The sequence below is a fragment of the Lucilia cuprina genome, chromosome 2 (assembly GCF_022045245.1).
Source record: "Lucilia cuprina isolate Lc7/37 chromosome 2, ASM2204524v1, whole genome shotgun sequence".
NCBI classification, from domain to species: Eukaryota; Metazoa; Arthropoda; class Insecta; order Diptera; family Calliphoridae; genus Lucilia; species Lucilia cuprina.
In genome coordinates, this window is record NC_060950.1 from 71259859 (window position 1) to 71274677 (window position 14819).

The 14819-nt window shown below is 26.0% G+C and overlaps 1 protein-coding gene across 3 annotated transcripts in view; it reads right to left on the bottom strand.

Annotated features, from left to right (window-relative positions):
• The window catches only part of LOC111679235 (serine-rich adhesin for platelets), a 57962-nt gene that overhangs the window by 22138 nt on the left and 21005 nt on the right, over positions 1-14819 (bottom strand). For all 3 annotated transcript variants that reach the window (XM_046952789.1, XM_046952787.1, XM_023440774.2), the window contains exon 2: positions 10066-10219. In XM_046952789.1, the coding sequence (XP_046808745.1) occupies positions 10066-10094 (29 nt within the window). In that variant the 5' untranslated portion in view covers positions 10095-10219. The remainder of the gene's footprint in view (positions 1-10065; positions 10220-14819) is intronic.

Genomic DNA, 14819 nt, shown 5'->3' on the forward strand with positions numbered 1-14819 from the left:
AAATTTTTATGTATATGTAAACTGTCAATTTATCGTTAGGATAAAAAATAATCAGACATTGAGAAAATGGGGATAAGTAACTCATAAATTACATTTAAACAGCTAAACATATAGTATGTAAGAAATACATATCAGTTTTTATGTCCATGGATTTGTAAAATATACCCATTTTATTTAAACATTTTACAGGTTGTTGTGTATTGATTTACCGGGAATAACAAACGTTTAAATCAAATCGAAAATTAGTAACTCTATTGAAATTTTCAATGTATGAATGTTTAAGACTCTTGTTGCACTAGTCTAAACATTACAACAAACTTCACCTAATCCAAACAAAGCCTAAGTCATTGCCGCACTAACTCACATGTTTACAGTTAGTTCTGCTAAAGGTTGATAAGTTTGTTAAACTTGGTTGTTGTTTTCATGTACAGAAACGAAACCGGTCTTAAAACATAAATTTGTCATAGAGGTAAATCATTTTTTTCTTTTATATTGAATCTGTAGTGTACTTATACATTTTTTGTCAGAAAAACTTCATATATCTATGTATGTATGTATGCATGTATGTATGTATGTATGTATGTATGTATGTATGTATGTATGTATGTATGTATGTATGTATGTATGTATGTATGTATGTATGCATGTATGTATATTGATTAATGAATAGAACCTCTGTTTGTTCAAAATGAAAATTATTTATTCATATAACAATGTTTAAAATTACAATATTCTCTTTTTGAATTATTCTCTTTGAGATTTATATAAAATCTCTTGGTTTTGGTCCGCTCATTTTCTTTTCTATTATGTGCGAGTATCCGCTCTACCAAAGCTCAATTCCAAAAAGATTTCATTGTCATTGTGGGGTTTGGCGCTCTAGAAAGCGTTTTCCATCACAATTATCTCATTTCGTCAAGGTATTGGTGTTTGGATTTTATGGCGTTTACATGTACTTTGCTATTTGCGTCGTTTATAATTCTTTTTAATATGTTCTCAGTTTTTTCATTCGTTTTTGTTATTGTTTGTAACACAACATCATAGACAAACAAGTAAAAGCATGAATATATGAATGAAAAAGTGAAAAGCACAAAACACAATTGGAAAATGCCGGTTGGGATAGGGTAGTGAATAAGCCCTCATTTTAACTGTTACTGTTGTAATTAATTAGAATCATTTTATTTTTCTAACATAAACGACTATAAACTGTTTCATTCGCACCCATTCGTTTCTTATGTCATGCTCATGTTTTAGAACTTAAAAAATATAAATATGTTTTTAAAAACTAGTAATTCACTTACACTTATATACGTACCTAATTAAGTACCTATGTATAGGTTGATAACTATTGTAAAATTTTTGATAATTTGAACTCGACCCTATCCATTCCTTATAGAATGTAAAAAAGTACGACGAAAAAGTGTGTCCCTTTTTCGCGAGCGTTAATAAATTATCCGCGGCAAATATTTTAAAGATTCCGATATAAAGTAAACTTACTTTCAAATTGAATCGTCAACAAAAATTAATAATTACGTTAAGGCACTAGGTTAATTCAATGATTGTGTTAAAATGTATGGTGGCAAGTGGTGTTGGGAAAAAAGTGAAAGAATCTCTACTCAACCGCAATCCTAAATTAGTGGACCATCCTCCCCAAATACCGGACTTACATATATCCATTCGAGCATTTCTGGCAGCAGCTAGACAGCAAGGTTCTTAAAAAGTAGCAATAAAGATATGGTATAGGTAATTTATTTTTGTTCTTTAACTTAAGTCTATGTAAAAAAATAAACTTATTTTTAAGTCTAAGAAAAAAACATAATAGGTACCTACTGAGTTTTGGTTTAAGTTTAATCCTACATACCTACCTTTGTATATCAAAAACTCAGTAAATAAAACTAAAAGAAATTTCAATAAAATTCCGTATGTGTCGATATGCAGTAAAGGAATTGTAAACAATGAATATAGTTTTATGTAATGATAATTTTGCTGTTTTCAACACACAGAGAAAGATGTATATGTATAAATAAAAAGCTGCATAAACTAGTGCCATGAAGCAAAATAAAAACAACATACATACCTATTTAAGAACAAGTTCTACAGAAACAGTACCTATTCGCATTTGCTTAATTTTTTATATTATTCTCTTTTCTTTGTATCTATCTGCTGTTTCGAGTATTTTTTAGCAAAGAAAATAAAACAAAATGAAGAACAGAACAGACAAACAGGAAAAACAAAAACAGAACAAAAACTCCAATAATTGTATAGACGGTTGGAATTGAAACGAAAATTTTAACGAAACAAAACTGCAAAATGTCAATGTCCTCGCGACTCACTAACAATTCTATACTCTACTCTAGTGTGAGTAAAAATTTAAGAAATACGACAAACAAAACCAACAAAACACAATAAAACGAATGGAAAAAAGCTTATGAGAGCGAAATGTACAAGTATTAAATATATACATTCATACATAAAAAATTTGTATACTTATATATGTATATATATGTATGTAGAAGTCAGATACTAAATTTTTTGGTTGTTTTGTGCTTTCTTGTATTACCGTGTTGTATTGTTTTGTTTTTGTATTCTTTTTATTTTTATTCTATTTTCTTTTCCTCTTTATTTATTCTAAATGAATTTTTGTAGAAAATATTTTTCATTCTAGTCTTTTTTTCAAAATAAGTACTGCGTCGCAAGTTTTGTTCTTACAAAATAAAAAATAAAACAAAAACAACAGGAGAATATCGGAATTGAAAAATACACACCGACATATATACATACATATCAATATTTACAGAACATTTACATACATATCCAAACATATCGCTCGTATACTTCAGGACTGGCATAATCCACAATAATATGCGAAAATGTTAAGGTATTTAATTCAAAATATCTTTATAATAATTACACAGTGCAACACGAAAAAAAATAAAATCTCAAATAATGATCCGAATAAACCGAATAAAACAAAACCCCGAAAAGTTCCATGCCCTAATATACAAATCCTTTATAACTACATATGTATGTAGGTATTTGTGAAATCCGAAGATCTGAAAATTATTTAAATAATAGTAAAATATTATAAAACATTCAAGGCTGTTTTACCGAAAACAAAGTTTTTTATCTTATGCCGGTCTTGTAATAAATGAGCGACATGTGGGTACATACGCACATACGTTTTATGTGCTTACGTTTTGCATTTGTGTCATTTATTATTCTTAATTATGTTTATTTCATGTTATTGATACACATCATACGTAGATAAGAAACATAATGGAATTGAAACTATACATACATACATTTTTATATATATATACGTATGTATTCAGATTTTAACCAACTGCGGTAAAAATATTGCCATGACACTGTGGCTGTCAAGTTAAAATTATTTCTCGATTTATGGATATACATTAGTGTCCTGAAGAACATCCTTTTTAAGAATTTCATGCACTAAACACGAGACAAAAATTTTTTTAATGATCATCAGTTCCCTACCAGCGGTTGAAAATCCTGACCTCAGTGTAATTTTGGAAAAATAAAATATTTTAGATTTTTTTTTTTTAAATAAATCTCAAATTTTGTAATTTTCTCGTGTTTAGTACATTAAAACGCATCGTTTTAGAGGGATTCCTCCTAAAAAGTGGTACACGGGGCACCTTAATATACATATGTATATTAAATTTATAATTTATATACAGTTTTTGAAAATTTCAAATCGGCCCTCTCCATTCCACATTACTTTTTACCAAGCGTTATAAAGGTTTAGCTAAATTGAAAATCGAAAATTTTTAATATAAGCAAGTGTCATTCTTGGACCGACAACATTTTAACGGAAAAAAGTGTATTTATTACAATTATTAGAACACTATAGGTCGCCACGTAGTAACAGGGCCTAATTTTGGTAATTAAATAAATTAAAAAAAAATTAATATGTTATTTCAGCCGAATCGTCGCACATTGGTCTAGGATACACAATTTATTTCCAAAACTAAAATCGCGAAAATACTTTTTCGGTACTGCAGTGTTGATGTAAACACTTGAGAGATTCTAAAATGTACTTTTTTTAGAAAATCTACTACACATTAGACCACGATAAAATTGTAATTCTTAGCACATACTCAAAAATATTTAAAAACTAGTTCGGCATTTGGTTTAGTCCATTTCAGAATTTTTTGAAATTTATGTGCCCCTTATAGTACAATAAGAGTCGTTTAATTTTAATTATTTTTCCCGCAATAGTTTTTTTTAATTTTCTCGTGTTTAGTACATTAAAACGCAGTGGTAGGGCCTAATTTTGGTAATTAAATAAATTAAAAAAAATAATATGAAATATTATTTCAGCCGAACCGTCGCACATTGATTTATATCTGAAACTCAAATCGCGCAATTACTTTTTTGGTAATGCAGTGTGTTGATGTAAACACTTGAGAGATTCTAAAATGGACTTTTGTTTTTTGAAAAATCTACTACACATTAGATCACGATAAAACAAAAGTTAAATATTTTTCAAAAATAAAAAATATGTTTCTAAAATGTTGGTATTATTCTTTTCCAAAATATTTTTCAGTAAAGGAAGATATACACTAAACATATTACTTATTGAAATTAATGATTATAATATAGATTTTACTTGTAAAACGAAAGTATAAAAAAGTATGGCTGATGTACAAAATTAAAATTATTTGATTCGAATTTGTATATTGATTTCAATAAGAAATAAAACAAATTGTTTCAAAGTGTTGAAGAAAATATTAAAGATCAAAATTAGACCAATGCCATGAAAATTTTGTAATAAATTTTTCGCGTTTAGTTAAAAACCTTTATTAAGAATAAAACATAAATGGTTCAAGTTTTGAGAAAAATATAAAAAATCAAAATTAGACATAATACTTTTTTAATGTAAAAAATATTTTTATAGTTTTAGCCAAAAAACACGATAAGCCAGACCTATGTGCGTCGTTCAGTAAATCGTAGAATTTTTGTCGATTAATCTCTCGAATAAATCAAAAATTTTATAAACCGAATAATTTCTAAAGCAACACAACAAAAATTTTATTACAAATATGTTTGGAAAAATAGAAAAAAAAATATTCGATTTACCTACTTTTATAATAGATTCATACTGAAGCATTTGAGATTCTTAAATATCAATCTTAGATATAATGATTTCGCATTTACGTGTACAATCAGATTGCAGGAATATTGTTGTATTTCTTAAGTATTTCTAATAAGTTCTTCGAAAATAGTTTTACACTTGTCTATGGAACGGATGAATTCTGTGCCTATTGGAAACAATCCTAAAAACATATAATTGAAATTAATTACTTTATAGAAGAATAAATGATTTCTAATATTTAAAATTTGTGTCTACCTTACGATACAATAACTTTGTTACAAATTTCATCTAAAGTTTGGGTTACTTGACAAGAAACTGTCCATAAATTAATTAAATAATTCGTATTTAATTATGTGCCCTTACATGCATATTCTACTGTATAAAAAATATACAGTGGATTCGCTGAGATTTAGTGACAATGGATATTGAGGTCTTAAAGAAAAATTCGTTTTGTTACTAAGTTGTGGTAGAGATCTAACACATTTCGTTGAATAGCTTAGAATTCTTAAGTAACAAATTAAAAAAGCAAAACTCTCGTAACGCTGACAAAGGGCAAGAATCGAAAACCTACAAATTGGGTCTTTAATTTAGTTGAAACATTAAAAAGAAGTAGGGTTAATTCCTGCACTAAAGGCATTGCTTAATCCTCCTGGGTTGATGTTTACCCAAGTGTTAGTTATATTAATATTTTTATTTATCAAATTACACCAATAGCAACAACAATAATATAACAACTTAAAAACATGATGGTTTCGAACATTTACTTTTTGTTACAGATACATACAAGGATGATTGCTTTGAATGCAAATGATGAATGAATGAATGATTGATTGGTTAGAAGAAATTTTAGTTGATAACGATTGATTCAGTGCGTGTTATTTTTGGTTGTACATGATGTTTTGCTAATAACATGGCTTTATAGTATGCTAATGATTTTTCTTAGTTTCATAAATATTTATTATTCCATTTCTTTCTAAATGCACACATACAGTACGATACAAAATTGTAGCCTGAATTCTTCTATATTTTTCAACCTCCCATACATATGTTCGGTGTTTGACAAAATTTCTGAAGATTTTTTAATCATCAGATTTTTAAAAATGATGAAAATTTAAACGGGAAAAATATTAACTTCTAATATCGGATTAATTTTTCAAATACCTTGATTTGCTTAGAAGTTATTCAAATAATAGTAACAGTGGTTTCTGTTAACAATGTGTAGAAACTCTGTTTCTCTAAAAGGACCTAAAAGTTTAAAGGATATACTAGTAGAAAATAATTTTATTTCTGCTTCAAAATAATAATATTTATTTCAATTTGTCGAATCTTAAAATAAATGGAAGCTTAAAGAATATATGTCTGGGAGTATGCAGAATTGTTACAAATGGCCTATAGTTTTACATGTATATCGACTTTTCAAAGTATGAAAGCTTTCTTTAAAAATTGCTTCAGGGTGTTATATCTATGTGTTTCGTTTAAAGAATTGTATAAAAAACTAAACTATATATATAATAAACTAAACTATACAATAAACAAAAAAATAACTTTAAAAATGCCTTAGTTCTATGTCGAATACGTCAACTTTATATTAGATTCTATACATATTTGTTTTCAATATGTTAAACAAAGTTTAAATTATTTCGATTTTATTTTTACTTTATAACTCATCACGTAAATATTTCGTTGTTGTCTGTTACGATGATGGTAATTTTATATGGCCTACTTTCACTTTCATTTTCTATTTTATCGCCACAGTTTTTTACTTGTTGTATTTTCTTTCTCAAATGAATAAAGTGAAAAGTAACAAAATTGAAAACGAAAGTATGAATAAAAATTCAATCAAAACAAATTCAAACACAGACAATTAGGTCTTAGAGGTTCGTGTTCGAAACATAGGCCCAATATATTTATCTTCAATACTAATCAACCTACAATGTTCTAAAACTATTTTTTTAACCAAGTTAACAATTAAAAATCTATTTGTCATATCTGTAGTACACTGAAAATAATCTATGCTCAACTTTACGAAACAAAATTTCTTAACTTCTATTTTCGTAATATTTACAAAAATTTCGTGTATAATACTTAAAATGAACAAAAATGTTTGAATAAATTAATATTTCGTAAATTTTACCATATTTATTTAAAATTCCCTTTTTTCAATTTATGTAAATTAATTTTTTAAGAATATTTTGCATTTTACTAAAATATTTAGTATATATTACGAAAGAATTTCGTGGTGCGAAACAACGAACGATTCATACAATGTACGACATTTTTCGTATATATTAGGCATGGATTTTTTTCAGTGTAGGTAACACGATAGCACGTTGGTGATATTGAATATTGTTTTGCGCCCACGTTTGTAGAACATTTATATATAATAAATTTACATTCAAAACATGATATGTCAAATTTGTCCACTTTTTAGCTAACAATTTTATAACCAATTTACATTATATAACTAAAAAAAAAACTATAGAAATTTGGCATAGCAATTACAGAGAAAATTTCAAACTGAAATTTCCATTAAAGGTTAAAATTAAAAATAATGGAAAAAATATTTAAAAAACATTAAAGGTCAAAATTAAAAGTAATGGAAAAATAATTTAAAAACTGAACGAATATCGCCTGTAGATCATTAAATGTGCACTTAAATTAATACAAGTGTACTTCAAAGTAACTACATATGTATGTTCATCCATATGTATATTAGGTTGGCCTCAAAATGCATGTAGCATATTTAGGTGATTACAAAGTAATTTATTTACAATTTTACCGAAATGTTTTTCTTAATTTAACGGTTTTAAAACATTAAATAATTCTATGTACAAATATTAAAGTTTTTCGAAAAATTATGAAATATTCTATATTTTTGAAATAGCAGCAAAATTGATATTGTACCATTGAAAGTGTTTCCAAATACCTTTCACAATCCTGTACCTAATTTTTTCTTTAAATTTTTCTCTTTGCCACTCTCTTGTTAATGTATTTATTTTTATGGTTAAGGTTGGTTAAATGTTGAAATCCAAAACTCATTTTTTTTAAATTATTTGTGTTTTAAACAACACGTTTTGTAATTGAAGACGGCGACAAAAACTTGCAGCTTTGAAAAAAAATGATCATGATTTTTAAACATTAAATATTTTTATTTATTACACGTAGTTATTTTCTTGTTAGAGAGGTAGCAACGTTAAAACTAAAGGCTTTTATTAGTTACGGTCTAATTATTTTATATAAATATAGTAATAAAAATATGAATTAAACTCAATTTTGAGTTTATTGTGACTTTTGTATTATGACGTTTAATTTGCCAAAAAAATCATCAAATTATATTTCGGTACATATAGTGCAGATCTGTTTTATGTTTTCATATATATATACCCTAGACCACTATAATATCTGTAACACCAAAAAATATTGGTCCCACACACACCTTAAAGTATACCAATAGCCTCAGAACCTGCATATTCTGAGTCGATTTAGCTACGCCTTTATATTTATAAAATATAAATTACTTTTAATAAATATCTCTGTTTTTGTTTTATAATTATCTACAGCTTTGTTTACCTCCCACTAGTTACATCTGTAGTTTAATTGTGGTTAATATTACAAATGATCGTCTGTTTGTTGTCAATTAAAACACAATACACAAACTAAAGTACAACATCAAAAACTAAACTACTGTAAACAATTAATTAAATTAAGTTATTTTATATTTCTATTCAAAGCACAACAAAGATAATGTTTTTGTTGTAAAAACAAAATAAATAAACTTTCACTTTCGATGATTACATTTAGAAAATATTAAATAAACTTCAGACACATGTATGTATGTATGTATGTATGTATGTATGTATGTATGTATGTATGTATGTATGTATGTATGTATGTATGTATGTATGTATGTACGTATGTATGTATGTATGTATGTATGTATGTATGTATGTATGTATGTATGTAAATACACTGATGCAGCACGTATTCGTGCATTACAACAGGCAACAGCGATGACTATATACATATGTAACTAAAGAAATAGTTGTATCAATATTAGGGTATTCAAACGATTATCCGTCAATTGATACATTTTTGTCGATTAATTAATTAATTAATTAAATAAAAATTTGCAAACTTTAAATACCTAATAAACTGATTATTTTCTATTAATTTATCGACTAATAAAAACTTAATATTTAACAGTTAAGTTTATGTATTTTTTGTACAAAATTCAATGTATTTATAACAAATTGTATTCTTCAACAACATTTCAGAATTAGGAATTCGTTCGAATTTATCTGCTTCTAGAAAAATTATTGATTATGTTCCATAACTAAAAGTTATTACTAATATTTACAAAAATATTTGAAATTTGTATTGAAATACAAAAACATTTATGATAATTTGTAACATTTTTTTGTTAATGATATCGCATTTACTGCTACAACCAATTTTGAGGAACACTGTTATGTTTCATAAGTATTTCCTATAAGTTATTCGGCAATAGTCTGGAAAAGGCTTTCAAATGAAAAGAAATAATTTCTAATGATTTTGAAGAAAAATACTGCAAAAAAGAAAATACAATTAATAAAAAAAACTTCATTTGATTAATCAAATAATTTTTAATGAGATCATTGTTAACCTCAAATAATAATTTGTCGAATAAAACAAAAATACGAATAATTGAAAACCCTAATACAAGATTAATTTCCACTGTTTTACCCTAAACGACTACATAAAGTGCTAATGTTTGCGTTGTAATTAAAATTCAGATTGCCATTTCAAAAATAATTACATGACATGGTACTGGACCAAAGATGAACCCTATCGATTTCAGATAAAATTGGTCCATGATTTCATTAGAACAAAACGTGTAAAAACATGTTAAGAATTTAATAAATATTTCTCGATGAGTACAAATATATTTTGTCGGCTTTAATTTAACATACCCTGCATTTTCGGCTGCAGCAATTGACATGTAGTAATGGGGCTCATCTGTTAGCTGCAGCGTTAGAAGAGCCCGTTTAGTTCCTGTTGATTGTTTATTGATAAACACAAACGATACACTTTTTTAGTTTAACACTTTTTACACAAATTATTTCACTGAAAAGACAAAAAAATATAAATATTACTTAACTTAAATATTATAGAGTATTAATAATAAAAACGTTGTTTTCAAATTGTTGTATTAATATAATAAATAAAATATTAATTTTTTTTAGAAAGCTTATACAATTTCCTTTAAGGTATTTATAGTCCCATAATGGAATTCTAGTGGGATATCTATCAAAAGAAAGCGTAGACCAATTCCTTCAAGATCTTTGTGGTCACTAAGTTGGTGGCAAGGGGCATACATATGTAAAAAAATAATATTTTTACTCAAAAATATGATTTTTTAATTAAATATTCCATGATATAGATATCCCAGTAAGTAATCACAAAGCTCCTAAAAAACTAACAATTCAAATAAATAAATAGTTAAAGTTATTTTGAGTTACTGACTTCCTGCCTTATTTATAAACATTTATCAAAGGTTTATATAACAAATTTTATAATTTTGTATGAAAATTTGATTTATATATGATAATGTCGAATTTACATTTAACAAAATTGGTTGAAAAACGTAAATGTTTACACATGAAATGCAGAAAATTCGGAGCCCGTATTACTGTCGGTATTAAATTTTAACACGTCACATTTTTTTGGTGATGGAAACTGCCGAATACAATAATCTTATTTTTTATTATTTCCTTCTTTTTGAAGAATTTTCGTGTTGAAAAAATTAAATAAGTATATGTACATGTATGTATGTATGTATAGTAGTAGTAGTACATACAAGTATTTTCACTGGTTAAAATATTGAATGTTTTTATGAAGTTAGCTGACTGTTTGGCTGTGCTTTTTGTTAAATTCTATTACAAAACGTTGTTTTGAAGTATCTAATAAATATAACCAGTTTCTGTGTAAAAGCGAAGTTTCTTTTTTAATCACGTTTTTAGTTTTTTTTTATTTTATTTCCTATGTTATTTCTGTTATATGTATGTTTGTACATATTTATTTATAAATTTTCTTTGTAACATTTTAACAGTGAACTCAGAAGTTGCGTAATTTCTAAAGAATTGTTATTTTTTATTTCAAGTTTCTTTTCTTGAACATGAAACGTGTTCGTCATATTTAGTTTTGTGTCTAATTAGGATTTTTGAAAACAGATAAGAGAACAAAAATTAAATTATAAGAAGGACATAGTGTGAATTAAAAAAAAAAAAAATAAGTACCCAACATAATCTTAGTAATGACTTGTACATATTAAACATCAGAGGGTTATGCCATCATCTCAATAGATCTGTTCAATAACTTAAAGTTACTGTTTAAGACTTGTTACTAGAAAAGTTTTCATTAATCTAAAAAAACTAGCAAGAGCAAAAATTAAGAATTGTGCTAAACTGCTGCTGACAGCAGAAAAATAAAAAATATTTAATAATCAGCAATTGAAAATCATGATCCCAGTGCAATATTGTGTGCAATTAACATATTTTTTTTTAATATTTTTCTATATAAGTTTAAAATTAAGACAATTTTAATTCCTATTTGGATAAGAGTAGATAATAATATGCCTTTTAGAAGCACTTGAAATCATTTGTAGACCAAAGTATTTAAATTAATAATCTTATAATCAGATCAAATTTACGAAATTTTTAAAACCCATTTCGAAAAGACTTCAGGGACAGTAAAATATTCATGCTATATTTGGAAAATATTTTTGGTTGAAACTTCCATTAACATAACGAGTTTATTGTTGGCAGAAAGCCAAAAATATATGTATAACTTAATAAATATTTGGCAATAAAAAAAATTTGAACATACATACATATATAAATTTCGCGTTACAAGGAAATTATTTTTAAAATATTAATGTTTTAAAAATATATAAATTTTTATTTTACCTTGTAAAAATTACAACAACTCTTCACGCGCGTGTAAAGAGTTCTCCTTAGCAGCATTAATGGCGTTTTGTATTCTTTTTTTAGAAAATAGCATGATATTTCAAAGTACGTTAATTTAGAATTTTCCGTTTTTCCCTAAATTTAAAAATTTTAAATTGAAATTCATATAACTTTGGAGTCAGTCATGCATTTAAAACAATTTATTATTTATGTGATATATAAATTTGTTTTCGAATAAAAATTGAGAAATCTGAAAATATTATCGCTTGAAAAATTGAAAATGCCCGAGGTGTATTGCCTTGGGACCCATTACCCATGTTACGGAATTACAAATTTATTTACCTTTTTATTTCTATACCAGTGTGAGCTCTTCTAAACAAAATTTACTTTTAATTATTTGAATAAGTTAACTAAAATTATGTATATTTGTACAAATGGTTTATTTATTTACATAAACTTTTTGTCAAGAATGAAAAAGAAAAACAAACTACGAATAGTTACATAGTCACTATTGATTAAGGAACTTAACTTGGTAAATGGTTGTAATCGTACAGTAACAAAAATATTAAAATTATTTTAAAAATTTACTATGAGAAATTAATATAGAAGTAAGTACCTACATTAGGGTAGCCTCGAAATTGAAGTTGCTGATGTTTTCACCGAACATGAAAATTTAGTTCATTCTAGATACCATTTCCAAAATTTTTGACCTGTCGTCAATACTTGGTGAGCTAGATCAATAGATAAAAATGTCCTTCTATCGTCAATAGAAGTGAAAATGACATAAAACAAATTTGGATACAACTCCAAAATAATTACAAATGTCGTAATTTTTAGGAAAATTTTTAAGTTTTTCAAGTTTTTACATAAAATGATATAATATAATTTGTTGAAATTGAGGTTGATAATGTAACCTCATAAAATTTCACATAAATATTTTTTCTGGTTTTCTGGTTATGATCTGTATTTTATTTTAATATTTTAAACTCTATTTTGTCCCATACTCATTATTTTTTACATACTTATTTGTTAAGCTTGCTTTGTAAATAACGGTTTTGATGTTATTGTTTACATTAGGTGTGTTCGCGTATTTTTCAGTAAAAATATCCCATAACTTTATGACGGAGAGAAATTTTTAATTTACTCAATAAAAAAAAATAACTAAAAAGTACGCTAACGCCAATATGTGAATATTATCCAGCAATGATTAGAAAATAAAAATCGCAGATAATTTATTAAATAAAATTAATTCAACATAAAAAAATAACTTTAAATATGTAAAATACATTAAACCATTTAAATAAATATGAGCAAAAGAAAACTGATGTTTTTAATTAATAATTGATATTTATAACAATATGCCACATTTGTATTATTTTCTTATTTTTTCTTTTGTTTACATTTTTAATCATATGTTTAAAAAACATGTTTCCAAATTTTTTACTGGGAAAAATATCCAGTAAAATCAAAAAATTCTCTATCAACGAACTGTAATTTTTATCGCTCTCTTAATCTCCAGTAAAATCAAAAAATTCTCTATCAACGAACTGTAATTTTTACCACTCTCTTAATCACGTTGCAAATTTTCAAAAGTACGCGAACGGAATCAAGTAACAATTGTTGCAAATTGTTACAAATTATCCAGTTCGCGAACATACCTTTTATTTCGCAATGTTTTGGTAGCATACACAGTCTTCGATAAATTTAAATAAAATTTGATCTAGATTGAATTTTGACAACGGAAAACTCCATTTCAGTAGATTTTATTATGTATATATAATTTCAACGAATTATATTAAAAAAATCATAAAAATCTTAAAAAAAGACCTTTTTATCCCTTTGTTCCAGCTCGCCAAATATTGACCTGAGGACAAAAATTTTGAGAAATGCTATCTTATAATCAATTAAACTTTGATTTTAGTCAGGAACATCGACACCTTATTTTTCCTCTATACAAAAGGGGCTACCTTAATGTACATATGTATTTATACATTTATTGGTATTTTTTTATTCTATACAATTCAATACAGAAACAAATTTTGTTTATTTTCCATTATATATAAAACAATATTTTAAATAAAATGAGAGTATGCATGTATGTCAAGTTTTTTTCTTTTGCTAGACTTTTAAATTTTCAGTTTTCAATATTTGTTGAAAAATGAGGTCAGTTAAACAATTTAAAAATTTAAAAACGAAACTTTTTTCATCATGATACATGTATATTTGCTTCCTATTTACCAACTAAGATAAAATAGAAGAAAATAATATTTTTCTTCAATAAAAAATATTGGAATTACGGATTTTAGTTATTTGCTAGATTGTACGCATAAATATTTTAATGTTAATTTTAAAATATTGGGTAACGCCGAGTATAAGTACAATGGTGTTAAAATTTTGTGTTTGTAAACAATATTGAAAATAACAAAATAAAATATTTTCAATAAAATTTTTCTAACAATCGTTACGCAAGTTTGCAAGCCGATAAAATAGCTGACAAAGTAAAAGAAAGAGAAGTTAAAAACGTTGTTAGCATATTAATTTTATAGCTTCTGAATTATATATTCAAGCGAAAAAGCTTCAAACACACTGTGCCCGTATTTAAGAAATGCAACTAAACAAGGAAGCACTATCTGTTTCAACGTAATGCTGACATTGTTATCGCTTTAAAACGGCGAATACTAAAAAATAAGGGTCTAAGCAACTACAACAAAACACCTACCGGTCCGAGGTGCCATGTTTATAATTTTGTGAATTTCTGA